Source organism: Neophocaena asiaeorientalis, unplaced genomic scaffold, assembly GCF_003031525.2.
Source record: "Neophocaena asiaeorientalis asiaeorientalis breed wild unplaced genomic scaffold, Neophocaena_asiaeorientalis_V1.1 scaffold251, whole genome shotgun sequence".
Lineage (NCBI taxonomy): Eukaryota > Metazoa > Chordata > Mammalia > Artiodactyla > Phocoenidae > Neophocaena > Neophocaena asiaeorientalis.
The window spans coordinates 198,366-218,080 of record NW_020173377.1 but is presented as its reverse complement, the minus strand read 5'-3'; the positions used below and the strand labels follow the sequence as shown (position 1 = coordinate 218,080).

Sequence of the window (19,715 nt, the reverse complement as noted above, 5' to 3'; positions counted from 1 at the left end):
GCTTTCTCTAGTTGCAACGAGCAGGGGCTACTTTTCATTGTGGTGCACGGGCTTCTCATTGCGGTGGCTTCTCTTGTTGCAGAGCATGGGCTCTAGGCACACAGGCTTCAAGTAGCTGTGGCACGTGGGCTCAGCAGTTGTGGTTCGTGGGCTCTAGAGCGCAGGCTCAGTAGTTGTGGCGCACAGGCTTAGTTGCTCCGCGGCACGCGGGATCTTCCCAGACCAGGGCTCGAACCCGTGTCCCCTGCATTGGCGGGAGGATTCTTAACCACTGCATCACCAGGGAAGCCCTGAACTACACTGATTGAACTTGCAGACTTAGTATGGATTATAAATGGTCCCTCTTCACAATGCCCTGGATGGCGGCCTGGCACTTGCACCCCCATAAGTTACGCACTTTGCGTCAGCCATCAGGCCTGCCTCCTTTTCCCCTCAGGCTTGTGGGATGCTACATATATCCACAGCAATGAAAGGAATAGAAGCAGGACTTTTATCTTGTCATAAGCCTGCAATAATCAGCTAAACCTCATTGTCAATCCTACTGCATACATTAAAATGTTTTTCTTTTCTTTTCTCTTCAATGCTACCTGAATAATATTTTCATCAGGGGGTGACTATATTTAGAACTCCAAATTCAAGAAGGCTAAATCCTAAATCAAGCTCTTTTATTAATTCACTCTAAGACTTTAGGCAGGTTGACTCCTCCTGTGGGCTTAATTTCCCCCATCTATGACTTCACACGTGTGGTGAGAAGGTGAAACACAAGTGTGAACATGATTCTGGTATCTCGCACTCCAATGTAGTCAATGACTGTGTGATAAAAGTACCACAACACCCGGCCAGCATGATTCAGTCAGACTACCAGTAACACAAACAAGCCAAGGCATTTGGGATTTATTATTCATATTTGACCATAATTAAGTATTCCAGATGAAATTCAGAATGAAAATCTTTTTCAGCAAAAGACAAACTACATGACATACAAGAGGTTTTGGGGACTGCCTTGTCAAATACTTAGAATATGTTCAAAAAAATGGAATGACAGCTATTCTATGTTTAAAAGGATGCTTGGATAAAAGAGAAGTTCATACTGTATTTTGTAGACCAAAATACCAACAGAGCAAGATTTGTAACAACCAACAGCTGCCTGCAGACAAAATAGTAGTTTTTTATTGGAACCTGCTAATGAAGAAACCAAACTGATATGCTCTGAGGATATGTGTTGGTTAATGACACCACTGGTAAAAGTCTTCCTGCTTCAGGGAAGATGCTTCAACTCAGGCATTCAATGAAAGTGAGATGCAAGTGAAAATTTGGTCGTGGCTTATTATCTCAATATCCAATTACATAGTTCCAGCCAGATAAGAACAATTTTTCTTAAGTGATTATGGGAAGCAGCAAGTACATGCAAAAGTATTAGAAATAACATATGTCAATGAGGGCAGTCTGCTGTCTACCTTCCCATATATTCAGAAAGCATCTGCTTTAAGCAGTGCTCAAAGCTTGAGTGTATGCAGTGGCTTCAATGAAAGTATGTCCAAACCATTGATTTTATCTTCAATCCAGGAACTGATGAAGAGAAAAGTGTTTACCATAAAAAGTTACAGGTGGAGAAAATCTGAATTTCTTGGTGGCAGCTTTACCATCAGCAATACTTTACACAGGTAGAGTTAAGTTAAAGAGAGTATTTATTTAGTACTGCAAATGTGTGTAGCTCTGGGCTGAGAAATTATTGTTCTTATACTTTAAAAGTCAAACTTAAAAAATTTTACTACCAAAAAATTCTAATTATAAAAATTCTAATAATAATTGCTTTACTAGCGTTTCAGATTTATTCCTGTGCCCTAGAAATTTATTCCACAATAGTGATATTCTGCTTAAAGGATCAGGCTCACATTGATCTTAACATCTGACTATTGAGTACTTGATCACATTCAATGTGGTTTCAGGTATGACTCCGGGGGTTCCTTCTGAAAGACAGTCTGGCCTGCTGACGGTATTTGTTAGGCTATCCTGACCTCTTTTGGAGTGTGGAGGGCTCCTCTCCATCACTTTGTCTAATCTTTAGAAGCTCCTTCAGAGAGAGGAATCTATCTGACTGGTGAGGACAGGAACCAAGAAAGTATAGTGGGTCCTCAGGGCCCCCCTTTCAGGGTCTCTTTTATTTCCTTGACTTATCCTATCCCCTTGGGCTAGACCTTTCTCTCTTGTTCCCCTTCGTTTCCTTCTGCTTTTACATCCTGCTGGGGCTATGGCAGGCCCCATTCTTGGCAGCCGGCTAGACTTGTGGGCCTGGAGGCAGGCGACCCCATGTGGGTCCCTAGGAATAAACTGTGAGTAAGGCAGTAGGCCTAGGTTCTGGCTGCATTCTCTAACAGAGTTTACCAAAAACTCTGCATTTGAAGGGCCACTGGTGTCTTGCATGATGGCTGATGAAACCGATCCTTTGCTTCCCACTTGGCCAACACCCTGATAAGGAAGAAAGGTGAGTGTGACTCTCATCCCAACTTGATTTACCTGAGAAAGAAAATAGGCGGCTATCCACAGTTCTGGCAATGGACTGCAGCTTGACCACATCCATTGACTGCCCAATGTGCACAGTGCTGGGCATGCTCCCCAGAGTCCCTCTCACAAACTCTGCTACCTCCTGCACAGTGAACATTTGCAGCAGCTCATCAAAGATCGTTGGGAAGGAATTGAGAAGCGCAGCCTGCAGAAGCAAGTGAAGGTCTGGTTAGCTCAGAGTTAGGTATGCATCTATCTTGCATGCTTAGACAATGATACATGGTGGTGAGAGGTTGAGAAGTCATTGCAGCACCCCTGCCTCGAATGTGCTCCTCCCTGGCCTTGGACTCCACCCTACAGCACTCTTAGGGCATGCAGCAGGAAGAACCAAAAAGGTAACCAAAACAAGAGAATTTACTGGGGCTCAGGCCGCTTGAAGCTTTCAGAACTTGCCAAGGCATTTGCTGGCAAGAAAAGGGAATATATACAGAAATTAACTCTAGGGCTTAACATCTATAGCTGTTTTTGCTCATAAAATGGATTTAAATTTTTTGTCTGTCTCTACGATCAAGCTCTTGATTTTCCAGTTTCAGTCCCAAATTCAAGCCAGGAAGCTCTCAAAGAATGTAGGCAAAGATAACTGAGCACCATCAAGCAGCACTAGGTGAACTCCATTCACAGTCCTTCAGCTAGCAATCCAGCTCTGAAAACTGGACCATTTCCCCAGAATAGTGTAATTTATTTGAAACCATGAAATCTAAAGACTTTGTAAATTAGTTCCTTCACGTGTGATGCCTGGCAGTTTCAAGTGTAAATCCAAAAGGATGGAGAATGTGTGGATTTAGTCAGCCATGAACTCTTGAGGACTGCTGATAATGTTGGCATAGAGTTCAGAGACCTAGATGGCCTGGACAAGTGGAGTATGTGTGTGTTTGGAGAATTCTCTCCTAGGATCTTAGCTCTGGCAGACCCATATGGTAACCTCTTGAGAACTGATTCTCAATATTCTCTTGAGAAGCTGAGCCTTTGGGAGGCAGAATAGTTTAGGAGAAAGAGAATGGGTTTTGGAATTGGACAGACATGAGTTTAAACCCCAGCGTTACCACTTATCTGCCACATAAACTTGGGTGAGTTACTACCTAATTCTCACTTTTCTCATCTATAAAATGGGGATGATGCTATTACTTATCTCCTCGTATTGGTATGAGGAAAAAGTTGTGGTGCATAAAATTAATTTCCAGTAGACTGCCTGGCACACAATAGGCCTTCAATAAATGCTGGCTCTTGTTCATTTCTCTTGTCTAAATGGAAGCAGCATGAAGGAGGCTCTTCGTACTTCTCAGTCCTCTTACACTATTAAGCCAAGATTTACAAAGGGAAATGGAGTGTCACCTTGAGACGAGGTGAGAGTGTGCTCTTCCTAAGTGACAGTTTGGGGGGCAGGGTGGGGAGCTGTTTTTCCTGATTGCTTCAACAGGCAGTAAGACACTGGCCTAGAGTGAGTGAAAATTTATGACCTGGGGAAATGGGTCTGTCATACTGCAGTCTATGTTCAGGCCAGGACCAAGGACTGAACTTTTATGAATTCTATCTGCAGATTTATAACTCCCTGGGATATCAAGGAGATCATTTTGCAGTAATTAGAACCAGCACAAAAACTATCATCATAAGCAACTAGATACAAAAGACAAAGGGGGAAAAGCAGGTATTTCTTTTTTTTTCCCTTTCCTTTTGGCTGTGCTGTGTGGCTTGCAGGATCTTAGTTCCCCAACCAGGGATTGAACCTGGGGCCACGGCAGTGAAAGTGCTGAGCCCTAACCACTGGACTGCTAGGAAATTCCCAGAAAAGCAGGTATTTCATAATCAACAACAAACAGTAGCTGATTTGCTCTCTTAAATGGTGAAATTTCCTATACTTATGGCATCGGAACAGAAGGACACTTGCACCATAACATCTCCTAGTGGTCAGAATCAAAGATATAAAGTCTGACTGAAGAGCATACTTGCTGAAAGTTCTGAAACTGTGAAACATGAGCCTGGCACCAAAGAAGCAGGTCTGATTCTGACTCAGGTCTAAGATAAGACTACATCTAAGCTATTTATCCTGATGTGATAGGAACATGCCATTGAGTACAGGGCACTGTTGAGTTCTCAGAAAGTGTATCTGGCTTGCTCTGCTAGCTCCTCACATCTCCACATGCTGAGGGAGGAGTAGGTGTCCTGGGCCCTGGTTGGCAGGAACAGATAGGCTGGGGGAGAGGAAGGAAGGAGAAAGATGACTGGCTTGGGGTGTTCAGGAGGGGAGACCATGGAAGGAGCCTTTCTTATAGAGATACCTGGTGACCTTGATGTATTCCACCGTTTTATAGAGGCTATCCCCCAGTTGCTCACCTGTTCTCTGGGCCAAGGGGCTTATGGGCAACTGGCATCAAGGGGCAACACAGAAGCAAGTGGAAAACAAAAAAAGCAGACTATTCTAATCTTAAACGAGGTACTTAAACATACATTTGCTCTGACAGACCTGGCAGTGACTGAATGAACGGACATGAGAAAGGCTGTCTGGTCTTTGCTCATAGGTTTTGATGTAATAATTGGCTTCAGAAAAATCAAAGAAGTGAAATTCATTAGATAAAATTCTGACATTTATTTATAAGCAAAAATAACCCCTTTGTGACTGGGGTAATGAACAATATCCGTGATCCCTTCTAGGGTAAGGTTGCATGTAAAAGGTGACTGATTAGCTGGACAGACATTTTTAATATAAGGAAGCGACTTGCTTCCCACACTGGTATTTCTAATGGAATCTAATCCTAATTCTTAGCCAAAGTTTTCTAGTTATTTCTGCTGTTTTTCAACCTATTTCATTCTTAACTGCTAGGATGGACCAATACTAACCTGAGGTTTTCAAAATTAATACAGTGGCTAGGAAATAAAATTCTCTATACATTCTGAATATCCTCTATAAGTAAGATGTTCACGAACAACTAATAGCATGGTAGCTAAATAAATTTGGTCTAAAGAGGGCAAAGTTGTGCTTCTTCTCCACCATAAAGCCACTGGGCTGTCTTATATTTGGAAGCTGGGGCATAGCTAGCTTTGAAGTAAAAGCAGCATTTTATTCTATTAGGTATTTCCTTATAACTCATCCCTTACCCCAAACGTAGGAGCTTGGCAGGGCTTCTTTTACTCTGGAAGCCAGAGGACAAAGAAATCACCTGCTAAGACAGACAAGAATCCAGCAGCAAAACTTTGCTGTAGCTCACAGACCTGAGTGAAAAGGAGTGTTTCTGAGTTTCTGCTGTCCAAACTGAGCACAAACCGGATGGACTGGAAAAGTTCTTGGATGCTGGACCGGAATTGCTCTTCTTCCATCCCACAGGTGGCACGTGAGTAGAGGATCCTTGACTGCACAATAAACTTGAAAAGGTACTCCAAGGCCTGGAGGTGTAGGAGGAAAAAGGGATAGAGAGGTGTTAAAGATGTCCAGAAACTAACATATGAGGGAATGAAGGGTGGAGTACCAGAAAATTATACACCAAGATTGGGAGGGGGACAATTCCAACTATGGAGACAAGTAGTTTAATTTTTAAAAAATTTTTATTGGAGTAGAGTTGATTTACAATGTTGTGTTAGTTTCTGCTGTACAGCAAAGTGAATCAGTTATACACATACATATATCCACTCTGTTTTAGATTCTTTTCCTGTATAGGTCATTACAGAGTATTCAGTAGAATTCCCTGTGCTATATAGCAGGTTAGTATTAATCTACTTTATATTTAGTAGTGAAGCACTTTAAGTTTTTAAACCTTTTCTCAAAACTCCAAGGGTCACTGAGCAGCAACTGTCTATGTACTGAGAGAATCATCAAATTATTTCATGCGGCTATGGAAGTGTATAACCACAGACTGTTATGGAAGCAGTTGAATTCAAGACCATATAGAATCAAAAGAAAATTAAATTTCTCTCATTTTCCTCAGGTCTGGAAATAAAAGGCTACAAAGGCAATGATATAAGAACCTCTCTTAAATTTATTCCAAGAAGGAAGAGTCCTTTAAAGAGTCTTCTGCATCTTCAAGAAACAGATGGACACGGTGCCAGCCTTCTCACCAGGGGTCAAGTCTGAAGAACTTGTCCCTAGTTGCACAGGAGCTGGTGGACCTAACCCACCCATTTTCCATCCTCTTCCAGACCAGGACACCTGCCATCAATAGTTCATGAACAATACAGAAGACAAAGCTCCCATAACATGTTTCGGGAGCAGAATCTGATTCTGAGGAGTCCCTGCAGCTTGGCCCATGCTTATGAGCTGAATAATTCTCTTTTAAGAGAATTCAAGATCCAAGACTATACTTTCTAATCAAAGAAAGGCTAATGATTTCCCAGACACTGGAAAGGCAGAGACATTGAAAACTGAGGAGAAACTTATCCAAGAATGAAATATGGAGCTCAGTTACTTGAACTATATAACAGGAAACAATTCCCAAGCTACTTTCATGATCTATTCATCTGTCAGGTTTAGCAAAGCAAAACTTTGTGTGAGTGTGTGTGTGTGTGTGTGTGTGTGTGTGTGTGTGTGTGTGTGTGTGTGTTTATGTGCTCCACACTGAACTCGGTTGGCACTGGAAAATGGCTAGTTCAGAAAAATGTGTGTTCCAAGGCCTGCACCAGAGGATTCTGCAGAATAAGTTACAGTGTTTGGCCTCATTTCCATAAATGCTACAGTCTCTGTTTCAGTAGCCTTTTAATGCCTGGTCTACAAATAACCTGGAAATTTAATGCCTGGTCTGTAAAGAACCTGGAAAGTCTCTGCTAAATTTAAAAAGGAAAGTGTTTTTTTTCTCAGTTTGAAACAACTACCACAAGAGATGTACTGAGTGGCTTAGAACATCCACTAGTTTCAGAGTGAGAGGCAGAACCAGACAGCAGAGTCGCTTGCACTTCCTGGGTATGAGAGATCAATTCCTCCATTAAGTCCTAAAATATAAAACACTTTGCAGAGGAGTACAAGGCTGTCGAAGACGGCCTGTGAAAACCTGGATGAGGGCAAGGAAAACAAGCTCACTTCTAGTCATCCATCGTTACCTGACTTCCCCTTTCCCTACTCCTCTTGATTTTTACCATCAGCACCAGCTGATGGCCAGGACCAGGTAAAGTTGGCCACCTGTGACAGATGCAACTGGGTAAAGAGAGGAGAGCAGAAGAGTGGGATAAAAGGTGAGGGTGGATCCTATGGAAGTTGTTTGAAGTTTACAGGTGTTCCCAACCCTGTGTGGAGACAATGGAACACTTAACTACGGCTGAAGCAGCTTCTCTGTCTTTTTCTACTTAAGTTAATGAACCTGAAGGGAAAAGAGATCCTAAAAGTTATTACAACCTTTCTGCCACTAAGGAGATCATTGTGCTTTCTCTTTCCTGGCTCCCTGGTAAGAACCTGATGCAGCTCAGCAGTGAAAAGTATGCTGCCTTTTTGGAACGCCCTGCCAAAAGCCATCCTCAGACCCACCAAGGATACCCCTTCGTAAGTCATTCACACAGGAATAATGTAACCAAGTAAGAAAATAAAAGACTCTTTATTTTCATCTTTAGTGGCATAACTTTGGAAGGTCATGACTCTGAAAGGGAAAGGAAGAGATGATGTATAAGTAGCAAGATGTATTGAATCAAGAGCAATAAAGAAGAGGAGGTTTCCTGGTCCACAGATTATGATACCGGAATAAGAAATGCCAGGTCAGAAGCATATGCATTCTGTGAATAAGGATGAAATTAGGATCAGATAGAGACTTACACATTTGGTCAAGAGGACTTGTAAACTGAAATTTGATGAAGAAGTGGAAATGGCCTGATAAAATCGTTGGGCTAGATGCATTAGTATCAGATGCCACTCAAATACATTTGATATGGTAAGAACAAGTATGAAAGTACCCCCAGAAAAGTGCTCCCCCACAATGGAACTCTTCCTTTTCCCCACCCAAACCTGATACTCTCCAGGAATTTTGTACCTCCATAGGTGACCCTGCCATCAACCCAGCTCATCTAGCCAGACCCCTGGAACCACCCTCAGGTCTTCCTTTCTGCCACCCCTCACATCCAACCTAACATTTGAAAGCTTCTGCTTTGGTCACATCAGCCACTTTATGGTTGCTTGAAAACTCTAGCTCTTTCCCATCCAGGCTTTTAAACATTCTGTTTCCTCAGTCTGAAATGTGTGTTCCCCAGTTCTTAACACTGATTTCAGCTCAGGTCACCTCGTCAGAGAAGCTTTCCCTAAACTCTTGATCTGAAGTAAACCCTCCTCTCCAGCCATTCCATCCCAAGATCCTGTTTATTTCCCTCATAGCATCATCAATTTTCTTTTCTCACTTACTTTGTGTATTTATCTGTTTGACATGTTTATTATCTGCCTTTTCCCCACTTGAATGGAAGTGCTATGAAGGCCTAGCCTTTCTACTTGGGCTCCTGCTGAATCCCCAGTGGTTAACACAGTGTCTGACATATGGCAGGTATCAAGCAATACTGACTGAATGAATGGCTGAATGAATGACTCTTAGGGGAAAACTTCTGAGATAGCATCTCCAGTAACCTTAAGCAATTGATTTATGAACTCACATAGAATCTTTTGTATTTAACTCAACTTGTATCCCCTCAAATACTATGCAGGGCACTTCACAGGTGCTGGGGTTCAGAGAAGAACAGAACCTAGTGCTTGCCCTCACATTACACTCAGAACCCTGCTCTACACTTGTGTTTGAGCCTGATTCCCCTTAGGACACAGGGGATGTGTTCTTCAAGGGGAGAGGTCAGTCTTACTCTTTGCACCTTAGCACCCATGACATGCTGATTGCTCAGCTGACATGTATTGCGTGAAGAAAGACAGAAGTGAGACTTGTGGCCTTAGATTTTTAAAGAATGTGCAGAGAAGAGGCAGGGAAAATATGGATTTATGATTTGATTTTGCCTCTTTAATCTGATGATGCTTGGGGGAACATCTGTTTTACCTGTTACCACGTGGACAAGAATAACAAAATCATAGGCCCAGAAGTACTTAGAGCAGATGATGGGATATTAAAAGAGGACAAAGAGAAAGCAGGACTACTTTGCTGCCATTCTTCTTTTATTACTAACTAGAAAGGATGGGAAAGACATGGTTAAAAAGCAACCAAAAAATGAGAGTAACTCAAGAACAAGAAAAGACAGGGACAAAAAAGAAAGCAAGCAAGCATGAACTTGCTTTAAATGAGTTCTCAGAGGATACGACAGTTTTCTTCAAACAGCTATATGGAGAACTGTTGAGCAAAAGAGGGATCAACATTCTCATAGGCTGTTCTCTACAGTAGAAGCAGTAGCCATGAAAAGAAGTTACCAGAAAGTATAGTTAACTAACAATGAGGACAGTCCCCTGTAAAGTGGAGCTGTCCAGCAAGGCAAAGGGCTGCCTGGTCACGGTTTTTAGATTATCTTCTTCTCAACATATCTGCATACAGTGCATTCTTAAAACAGTTATAGAAAACAATGTTTAGTAACTACTGAAGAAGGGAAAAGTATTGGAAGATCTTATTTCTCATCAATGTTGCCACCAACACTGGCTTAGAAGGAGATATGATATTTTAGCCAGTGGAAGCAAAGACTGACATTGTTGGTAAAAACCAGGCAGGGAGGATGGCTCAGAGCCACATGCACATCATCCCTCCCTCCTGCTTTAAGATAAAATGATGAGGAATAAAGACCTTTTAGGGCAAAATCAAAGTGAGGAAAAGGCAGTTATGTGGATCAAGGCAGTCATTCCTGAAAGCAGAGCAGTGTACTGGCTGTCTACACTTGTCCTGCACACTACTCCACTGAGGCTACTTGCAAAGTTCTGCAGGGGTGGGCCCTTTTTGTACAGCAAGCTCAGTACATTACCCTCATGGCTTCCTGAATGTGATCCTGCCGAATCAGTTCTGCTGAGCAGTCCATGTACCACTTCAAACAGCGGATTAGCTCCCTAGGAAAAAGAACAGTTTCAGAAACCCCACGTTAATCCAAAAGCAATGCAGCCTAAAATATTTGCAGTCCTGAATTAGCCATATAGGAAATAATATACTGCTAATGAGCTAGAATAGAGTGATGGATCCAATACAGCTGTGGAATCTTTAGATCATCCAAGACCAGACAACACTCCCTGTCCAAAAAGAGTTGCCACATTTCAATCAGCAATTATAATCATTCTTTCCCACTTTCCCTGACATACATTTTTTCTGATTACAAGAAAGTTTTCCTGAAGTCTGGGACTGGATGTGTGTTTTGTTTTGTTTTGTTTAAAACTGCTAAGTCTCCCGAACATACAACAGACTCTAAATAAAGGTATATAGTCCGGTGTGCCTCTCCTTGCCATCCCAATGATCTTATTTCCTTAGGACCAAGTCATCTGAGTGGAATGGGATTACAGGGTCAGAAGGCCTTCACATTTACATGGCAAAAGAGTACACAGGGCAAGAGTGCAGGCCCTCGTCAGATAACAGTTCGCATCTTAGGCCTATCAGTTTCTAGCTTTGTATCCTTGGGCAAGTTATTTGGGTCCTCTGTCCTCATTCTTTTCATTTAAAATATAGAGGAAACAACAGTACATCTCAAACTGTGAATTCTAATGAGATGACACATGTAAAGTACACAGCGCAGTGCCTGCTCTCCAAAGTGACATCAAAGTGTCAGAGTTCCAGTGATTCCACAGCCTCAGAACCCTTCGGTTTTGTTTTCTAAACTTGTGCTGGGACTACCCTGGTGGCACAGTGGATAAGACTCCGTGCTCCCAATGCAGGGCCTGGGTTCGATCCCTGGTCAGGGAACTAGATCCCACGTGCATGCCACAACTAAGGAGTCTATGTGCCGCAACTAAGGAGCCCGCCTGCTGCAACTAAGACCTGGTGCAACCAAATAAATAAATAAATAAACAACTTGTGCTCATTCCATAGAATAATATGGTGACTTTAAAAATCGCTTTAATGGTTTTAGATAAGCTGTGAGTGTTTCCCATGTTTATTATTCATATTATCTCTTTTATTGACTATCTTTTTCTTTTCTTTGATATTTATTTGTCAGTACTATAGTTAGCTATTCACATGTTTCTCACTGAAAAAGCAAGACATATTTTTAGCAGCTCTGCCATCATTTCTTAGAAGGAAAAGTATGACAACTATGTAATAAACTCTAGTTTAAAACATCAGCAGAAAGCTAACATCTAACATCATACTCAATGGTGAAAGACTGAAATGTGTTCCTCTAAGATCAGAAACAAGGCAAGGATGCCTGCTTTTGCCACTTCTATTCAAGATATTAGTAGTGAAAGAGCAATTGGGCAAGAAAAAGCAATAAAAGGCATCCAAATTGGGGCCTCCCTGGTGGCGCAGTGGTTGAGAGTCCGCCTGCCAACGCAGGGGACACGGGTTCATGCCCCGGTCCGGGAGGATCCCTCATGCCACAGAGCGGCTGGGCCCGTGAGCCATGGCCGCTGAGCCTGTGCGTCCGGAGCCTGTGCTCTGCAATGGGAGAGGCCACAACGGTGAGAGGCCCGCGTACTGCCAAAAAAAAAAAAAAAAAGGCATCCAAATTGGAAAGGGAGAAATAAGATTATCTTTGTTTGTAGCTAACATGATCTTGTATATAGAAAAATCTAAAGAATCCACAAAAAACCCTGTTAGAACTAATAAATGAATTCAGCAACACTGCAACAAAATCAACATATATAAATCATTTGCTTTTCTATATACTAACAACGAACAATCAAAAAAGAAAATTAAGAAAACAATCCATTTACAGTAGCATCAAAAAAGAATAAAATACTTAGGAATAACGTTAACCAAGGGGGTGAAAGACTTATACTTTGAAAACAAAATGTTGCTGAAAAAAAAGGAGAAAGAAATTAAAGAAGTTAATAATAAACAGAAAGACATGCACATTCATGGATTGGGAGACTTAATTTGGTTAAGATGTCAACACTATCCAAAGTGATCTACAAATTCAATGCAATCTCTATCAAAATCCCAATGACATTTTTTGCAGAAATAGAAAAATCCATCCTAAAGTTCATATGGAATCTCTAGGGACCCCAAACAGCCAAAACAATCTTGAAAAAGAAGAACAAAGTTAGAGGATGCACACTTCCTGATTTCAAATGTCCTACAAAGCTACAAAGAGTAACTTTAACTTTGATTATAAAGACTAGTCAAAACAGGGTGGGACTGGCATAAAGACAGATACATACATCAATAGAATAAAACAGCCCAGAAATAAACCCTCATGTATATGGCCAAATGATTTTCATCATTAAATGGGAAAAGGATATTCTTTTTCTACAAGTTGTATTGGAAAAACTAAATATCCACACACAAAAGAATAAAATTGGACTCTTATGTTGCATAATAAACAAAAATTAATTCAAAATTAATCAAATACCTAAATGTTAAGAGCTAAAACTATAAAACTCTTATACAAAAACATAGGAGAAAAGTTTCATGTCATTGGATTAAGCAATCATTTCTTGGATAAGACATCAAAACATAGGCAATGAAAGAAAAATTAGATAAATTATATCAAAATTGAAGACTTCTGTGCATCAAAAGACACAATCAACAGATTAAAAAGGCAATGGGAGAAAATATTTGCAAATCATATCCCTGAAAATGGGTTAATATCCAGAATTGCAGCTCAGCAACAAACAACCAAACAACCTGATTCAAAAATAGGCAAAGGACTTATAGATTTTTCTCCAAAGAAGATATATAAATGGTCAATAAGCATACGAAGAGATGCTCAACATCACTAATCATTAGGGAAATGCAAATCAAAACCACAAGCTACCATCTCATACCCATTAGAAAGGCTACTATTAAAAAAATACAAAATACCAGAAAGTAACAAGTATTGGCGAGAATGTGGAGATATTGGAACACTTGTGAATTATTGGTGGGAATGTAAAATGGTGCAGCTGCTGTGGAAAATAGTATGGTGGTTCCTTAAAAAAATTAAAAATAGGTTTATCATATGATCTACCCATTCCATTTCTGGGTATATACCCAAAAGACTTGAAAGCAGGGTCTCTAAGAGATATTTGTATGCCCATGTTCATAGTAGCATTATTCACAATTGCTGAAAGGTGGATAAATATAGCCAAGTATTCATCAACAGATGAATGGATAAACAAAATGTGGTATATACAGTGGAACATTATTTAGAATAAAAGGAAGGAAATTCTGACACATGCTATGACATGGATGAGCACTGAGGACATTATGGTAAGTGAAATAAGCCAGTCACAAAGAGACAAATATTGTATGATTCAATTTATATGAGGTCCCAGATTAGCAAATCCATAGACAAAAAGTATAATGGTGATTACATGAGGGCTGGTGGTGGCGGGGGGAATGGGAAGTTATTGGTTAATGGGTACAGAGCTTCAGTTTTGCAAGATGAAAACAGTTCTGGAGATGAATGGTGGTGATGGTTGTACAAAAATGTAGATATACTTAATGCCACTGAGCTGTACACTTAAACATGGTTAAGTGAATTCTCTGGTGGCCCAGTGGTTAAGAATCCGCCTGCCAATGCAGGGGACATGGGTTCAATCCCTGGTCTGGGAAGATCCCACATGCTGCAGAGCAACTAAGTCTGAGTGCTACAACTACTGAGCCTGTGTGCCTAGAGCCTGTGCTTCGCAATAAGAGGAGCCACCGCAATGAGAAGCCGCACACCGCCACAGAGAGTAGCCCCCGCTCGCCACAGCTACAAAAAGCCTACGTGCAGCAACGAAGACCCAATGCAACCAAAAATAAACAAATAAATAAAATTGATTCTTTAAAAAAAAAGAAAAAAAGAGAGGTTACCCTTATAAAAAAAAATTGGTTAAGATGATACGTTTTATGCTATGTGTATTTTACCAGGGTTAAAAAATAATTAAGTTAAAAAAAAAAAGGTCAGCTGAACGAACGTTGGTGCCACTGAATTTTTTAAAAGCCCGTCTTTCTAGTCAAACACAAGTCCTAATGATGGTGCCAAATGCAACTTACTTGTATGCCAGGGCTCCAGCAAAGTGCTTCTGGATGTATGTGTCCATTACAGGTCGGAAATGGAAATATTTGATGTCTCGGAGCAGGTTGATGATGAATACCTGGGAGAGATGGAGGGTAGAAGAATTAATTGGAGGCCTCAAACTTATCCCCAGCAGGAAACAACTCTTGATTCTTCAAGGAATGGCAAACTGCTAGTGTTTTCTCCAGTGTTCCCAGTGAATGTAGGATTTCCATTCTGTGTCTGTATTTCTGTCATATTTGTTCTATTCCTAACATCCCTGGCCTCCCATTCCAAACTTGGGACTCATTTGTCAATGCCAGTGTTACTTTGAGCTTCTCTCTTCACGAATGCTAGGTGGTTCAATATGGACCTAGGGAATACAAAACAATACCTGTGTAGGTGGCATAAACACTAAGTTGTCTCAAAAAACTTGGAAAAGAGAGAGAGAAAAATATTGTCCTCTAAGCCAAACCAGCCTATGAAAGGCTGTACCCTTCGGAAATGGGGTTGGCTGGCCAGGGAAACAAGAAGAAAAGCCAGAGAAGCAAACTTTGCAAGTACCATTCTAACTCTTGCCTCTGCTGCTCATCTGTCAGGTAGACTCAGAGTATCTGGTTCTCCTTGAACATACAGCCCTCCTGTAGGACTGGATATATTCAACAAAACACACTGAACATCCAAATCACTGTCCTTGCACACTAAGCAACCTTCTGAGACTCTGGCTCCCAAACCACTGCATAGAAGGAGAGAGTGTGATGCTCCACCAGCACAAGTGAGTCTCTGCTTTTCCTGGTGGTTGTATCCTACTTTTGTAAGTGGAAAAACAGGCTGTCTTGTTTCCTATATTAGTCTCTGGGCCTTTTGTTGGTGTATGTCACTATTTCAGGGGCTAGGAAACCCTGCAACAGTGGTGAGACTGAGTATCAAAACTACAAAGTTGAAGTCCAGATTTGATCTTGTAGGGCTCTGCCTGGTAGGGTGATTGTTGGTCTTCCTTGGGTGACACTCCTCAGTTCCTTTTCTATTGGAAACATCTACATCTTGTGCTGACTCACTATAATAAATTGCTTTCCTTAGATTTTTAAAAAATATGTGATGGGAATAATTAATAAAAATCAGGAAGGGTGAGACTTACCAAAGACTGAAACACCAACAGGCCATATTTCTCTGTATTATCATCCAAAATCACAAACAGCGTATCTAAGATGTCTTGTAGAAACTGCAACAGCATAAAAATCAGAGGGCTCAGGTCTTTGGACCTTGGACACATGTTCAAACTTCCATATACCAATGAATTTATTTCCCAGTAAACAAAGTCAAAGATCTCCTAATATCTCAAACCACCACTTAAAAATAACCTAGTATCCCACCTCCGCCTAGCCAAGAAATAACTAGGTGGACTTGGGGGTGTTTGCTTACAGCCCAAAGGGCCCTAAGAGAGACTTAAAGGGGCTCTTCCTATTGGGTAAGTGATAAACTTATAAGGAAAGAGCAATTACCTAAAAAACGTAGGACATCCATGTAGAACAGTAATTTTGAAATAAAGACAATCTAAGTGATTCTTTTTTTTTAAAAAATAAATTATTTATTTATCGGCTGCATTAGGTCTTCATTGCTGAGTGCAGGCTTTCTCTAGTTGCAGTGAGTGGGGGCTACTCTACTTTTTTTTTTTTTCCTCTTTATTGGAGTATAATTGCTCTACAATGGTGTGTTAGTTTCTGCTTTATAACAAAGTGATACATATACATATGTTCCCATATCTCTTCCCGCTTGTGTCTCTCTCCCTCCCACCCTCCCTATCCCACCCCTCCAGGCGGTCACAAAGCCCCCAGCTGATCTCCCTGTGCTATGCGGCTGCTTCCCACCAGCTATCTATTTTACATTTGGTAGTGTATATATATCCATGCCACTCTCTCACTTTGTCACAGCTTACCCTTCCCCCTCCCCATATCCTCAAGTCCATTCTCTAGTAGGTCTGTGTCTCTTTCCTGTCTTACCTCTAGGTTCTTCATGACATTTTTCTTTTCTTAAATTCCATATATATGTGTTACCATACGGTATTTGTCTTTCCCCTTCTGACTTACTTCACTCTGTATGACAGACTCTAGGTCCATCCACCTGATTACAAATAGCTCAATTTCATTTCTTTTTATGGCTGAGTAATATTCCATTGTATATATGTGCCACAGCTATTTTTTAAAGTATTTATTTATTTATTATTACATCTTTATTGAAGTAAAATTGCTTTACAATGGTGTGTTAGTTTCTGCTTTATAACAAAGTGAATCAGTTATACATATTTCCCTTGATCATTATGTAGTGTCCTTCTTTGTGTCTTTTAATAGTCTTTATTTTAAAGTCTATTTTGTCTGATATGAGAATTGCTACTCCAGCTTTCTTTTGGTTTTCATTTGTATGGAGTATCTTTTTCCATCCCCTTAGTTTCAGTCTGTATGTGTCTCTAGGTCAGAAGTGGGTCTCTTGTAGACAGCATATATATGGGTCTTGTTTTTGTATCCATTCAGCCAGTCTGTGTCTTTTGGTGGGAGCATTTTGTCCACTTACATTTAAGGTAATGAAGTTGGCTCTCCCTCCTCAGAGGCACAGCACTGACTCCTGGCTGCAGCACCAACAGCCTTTCATCCACACGGCTGATGTAGATTCCTGTAGTTTCTCTCTTCTTCTTCTTTTTCTTACCCTTTCAAAAGAGACCGGTGTGTGTGGTGAGTCTGGTCTCCAGCCGCTGGGCCCGACGCTGACGCCCCGGCTCGCACTCCCGCCTCAGAGCGGGGGGGGTACTCTTTGTTGCGGTGCATGGGCTTCTCATTGCAGTGGCTTCTCCTGTTGTGGAGCAGAGGCTCTAGGTGTGTGGGCTTCAGTAGTTGTGGCTCACGGGCTCTAGAGCTTAGGCTCAGTAGTTGTGCCACACGGGCTTAGCTGCTCTGTGGCGTGTGGGATCTTCCTGGACCAGGGCTTGAACCTGTGTCCCCTGCTTTGGCAGGTGGATTCTTAATCACTGCGCCACCAGGGAAGTCCCAATCTAACTGATTCTGATGCCAAATCCATTTTGAGAAAAAGGGCTTACTTTCCTGGGTCCCCCAAAATTTGATAGTCCCTTGTTCTCCTCTATGGCCTAACTCTGTAGAGGACATTTGGATGAGGCTGTGGCAAGCTAGGCCTTAACTATAGAAACTATTCTTTGGTCTAGAAATTACTATTCCAGGAGAAGGGAGAATGCTGCTGATGAGGGCTGTCAAAGAGGGTAAAATATCTGGAATCACCATTGTTTTTTGAACACGTGCCTTTTTCTTTCTAAGATGCAAAAACCAAGAGAGAGAATAATAAATACTCACAGATGCTCCCAGTCTTAAAAAATCAAATCTAATATTCTGTTGGTCAAAATGCAATTTAATGATATAATGTTTACAACTTATTTCAAAACAACAGAAGGTAGAAGGCATGGATGAGGAGTTTATGGGCAGGACTGACCATGGGCTGATGACAGTCAGGGGTAACTGATAGGATAGGTACATGTATGGTTATTTATTCTATTCTGTCAACTTTTTATGGTATGTTTGAAATCTTACAATAAAAAGTAAAAATTAATTAAAATACTAGCATAATCTCTTTAATTCTCTCTGGCTGGTTTGAGACAAATACTGTTGCTAAAACCAGAAATGCTGGTAGGATGTTCTTTTGTCGGGAATGTAACAACTCAGCCTTAAAAGGATCACAGACTTTTCTTAATACCTGGTCTGTTTTACTGGTTAAATTTTTCATATGTTTAGAAGGCAAAAAATGCCCTGAGTATAAGGGCATTTATCTTAAGTTTCAAAAACTAGTATTAGCTTGTTTGTATAAAGAGTTCTTTTAAAAATGTATAATACTCTGATCAACTGATTAACACAAAATTCATACAAGACTTCAAAAAAGTACAAAGCCATACACAGACTTTAAAATTATTCCTTGTTTGGAGACACCATGTTGTGTATTATTGAGTCAATGGAAGCTGTAAAATGAAAGTACAGACAGTGCAATACTAATAAATTTGACACTTGCAATGATAAAGCCAAGAATGCTCACTGATAGACAAGTTGCCTTCTTGACATTTAATCTCTATCCTACATTCCATTGCCCTTGCTGATCACCAAAAGTACTTCCATTTTCCTCAGCTGAGTTCAGTCCATTGTGCAGAATCCACCATCAGGAAGTGCCTGGGAGTTTTCTTGAGCTAAAGTCAGGTGGGCAAACACCTGGCTTCTACACACTGCGGAGAAGCCCTATGGAAAACAACTGGGGTCTGGTAGTGTTGCTGTCAGCCTGCTCAGGCCATTAGATAGGAAATGTCACAAAAGTACTTGAAAAAGCAATTGAGGAAGGGAGTAAGGAAGGGTCCCCTATTACGGACTCTAGTGAGAGACTGGGCAAAATCAACAGTTACAGTTAATGGAGAGTATTCAGAGTTCCTGTAGATAATCAAGAGAGTAGAGCCAAGAAGACATCAGGCTGGATTTGTGGTAAAGGTTTACAAAGTAAGGGAAGAGAGAGGAAGGGAGAGGAGACCTAAAGGCATGTGGGCAGCAGTACACACTGGGATTGTTTCTGAGAGGGTGTTTTTATCACTGCCCTTTAATTACCAGTTTGCTTTCTAGGAAGAAAAACAAGGCAGAAAATAGGGCTTAAAACTTAAAGGTAGTTTCTAAAAGGTAATAAACCTGATGTGATACCTACTTAAAAAAACGAAGTTAAGGAAGAAAAATACCTTTATTTCTACTCACCTAATTATATACCTCGAGAAATGGTCTTAGAGGCTTACTGGCAGAAATCAAGGGGAAGTGAGGCCTTCTGCCCAGATTCTTGCTCAGGTAGCATGTGTGAATTGTGTGAAGCCATACCTTAACAATTTCCTCCCCACTGACATGCCGCAGCCGCCCTAGGATGTCCATGATCCGGTCTGGAAAGGCCTTCCATTTCAGCAGAGCAAGGAGGTCCACTAGGAAGCAAGCCCAAAAGACAGTGAACCCTGGCTACGTCATGGACAATCAAAGCCCAGACTCTCCCTGCCAAGGACAGGTGAGACCTAGGAGGACAGAAATAGCTACGAACAGTATAACAGCCTCTGGAGTGCTGAGATAAAGGCTAAAGACATATCTGTAAAGTCTGAATGT

The 19,715-nt window shown here is 41.1% G+C and overlaps 1 protein-coding gene across 1 annotated transcript in view; it reads right to left on the bottom strand.

The window, feature by feature from the left end:
* DOCK3 (dedicator of cytokinesis 3) overlaps nucleotides 1-19,715 on the bottom strand; it is a 203,857-nt gene that overhangs the window by 58,987 nt on the left and 125,155 nt on the right. The window contains exons 14-19 of the mRNA XM_024746488.1: nucleotides 19,443-19,540; nucleotides 15,683-15,766; nucleotides 14,544-14,644; nucleotides 10,405-10,486; nucleotides 5,773-5,943; nucleotides 2,518-2,710 (exon numbers count right to left, since the gene is read on the bottom strand). Of these exons, the coding sequence (XP_024602256.1) occupies nucleotides 2,518-2,710; nucleotides 5,773-5,943; nucleotides 10,405-10,486; nucleotides 14,544-14,644; nucleotides 15,683-15,766; nucleotides 19,443-19,540 (729 nt within the window). The remainder of the gene's footprint in view (nucleotides 1-2,517; nucleotides 2,711-5,772; nucleotides 5,944-10,404; nucleotides 10,487-14,543; nucleotides 14,645-15,682; nucleotides 15,767-19,442; nucleotides 19,541-19,715) is intronic.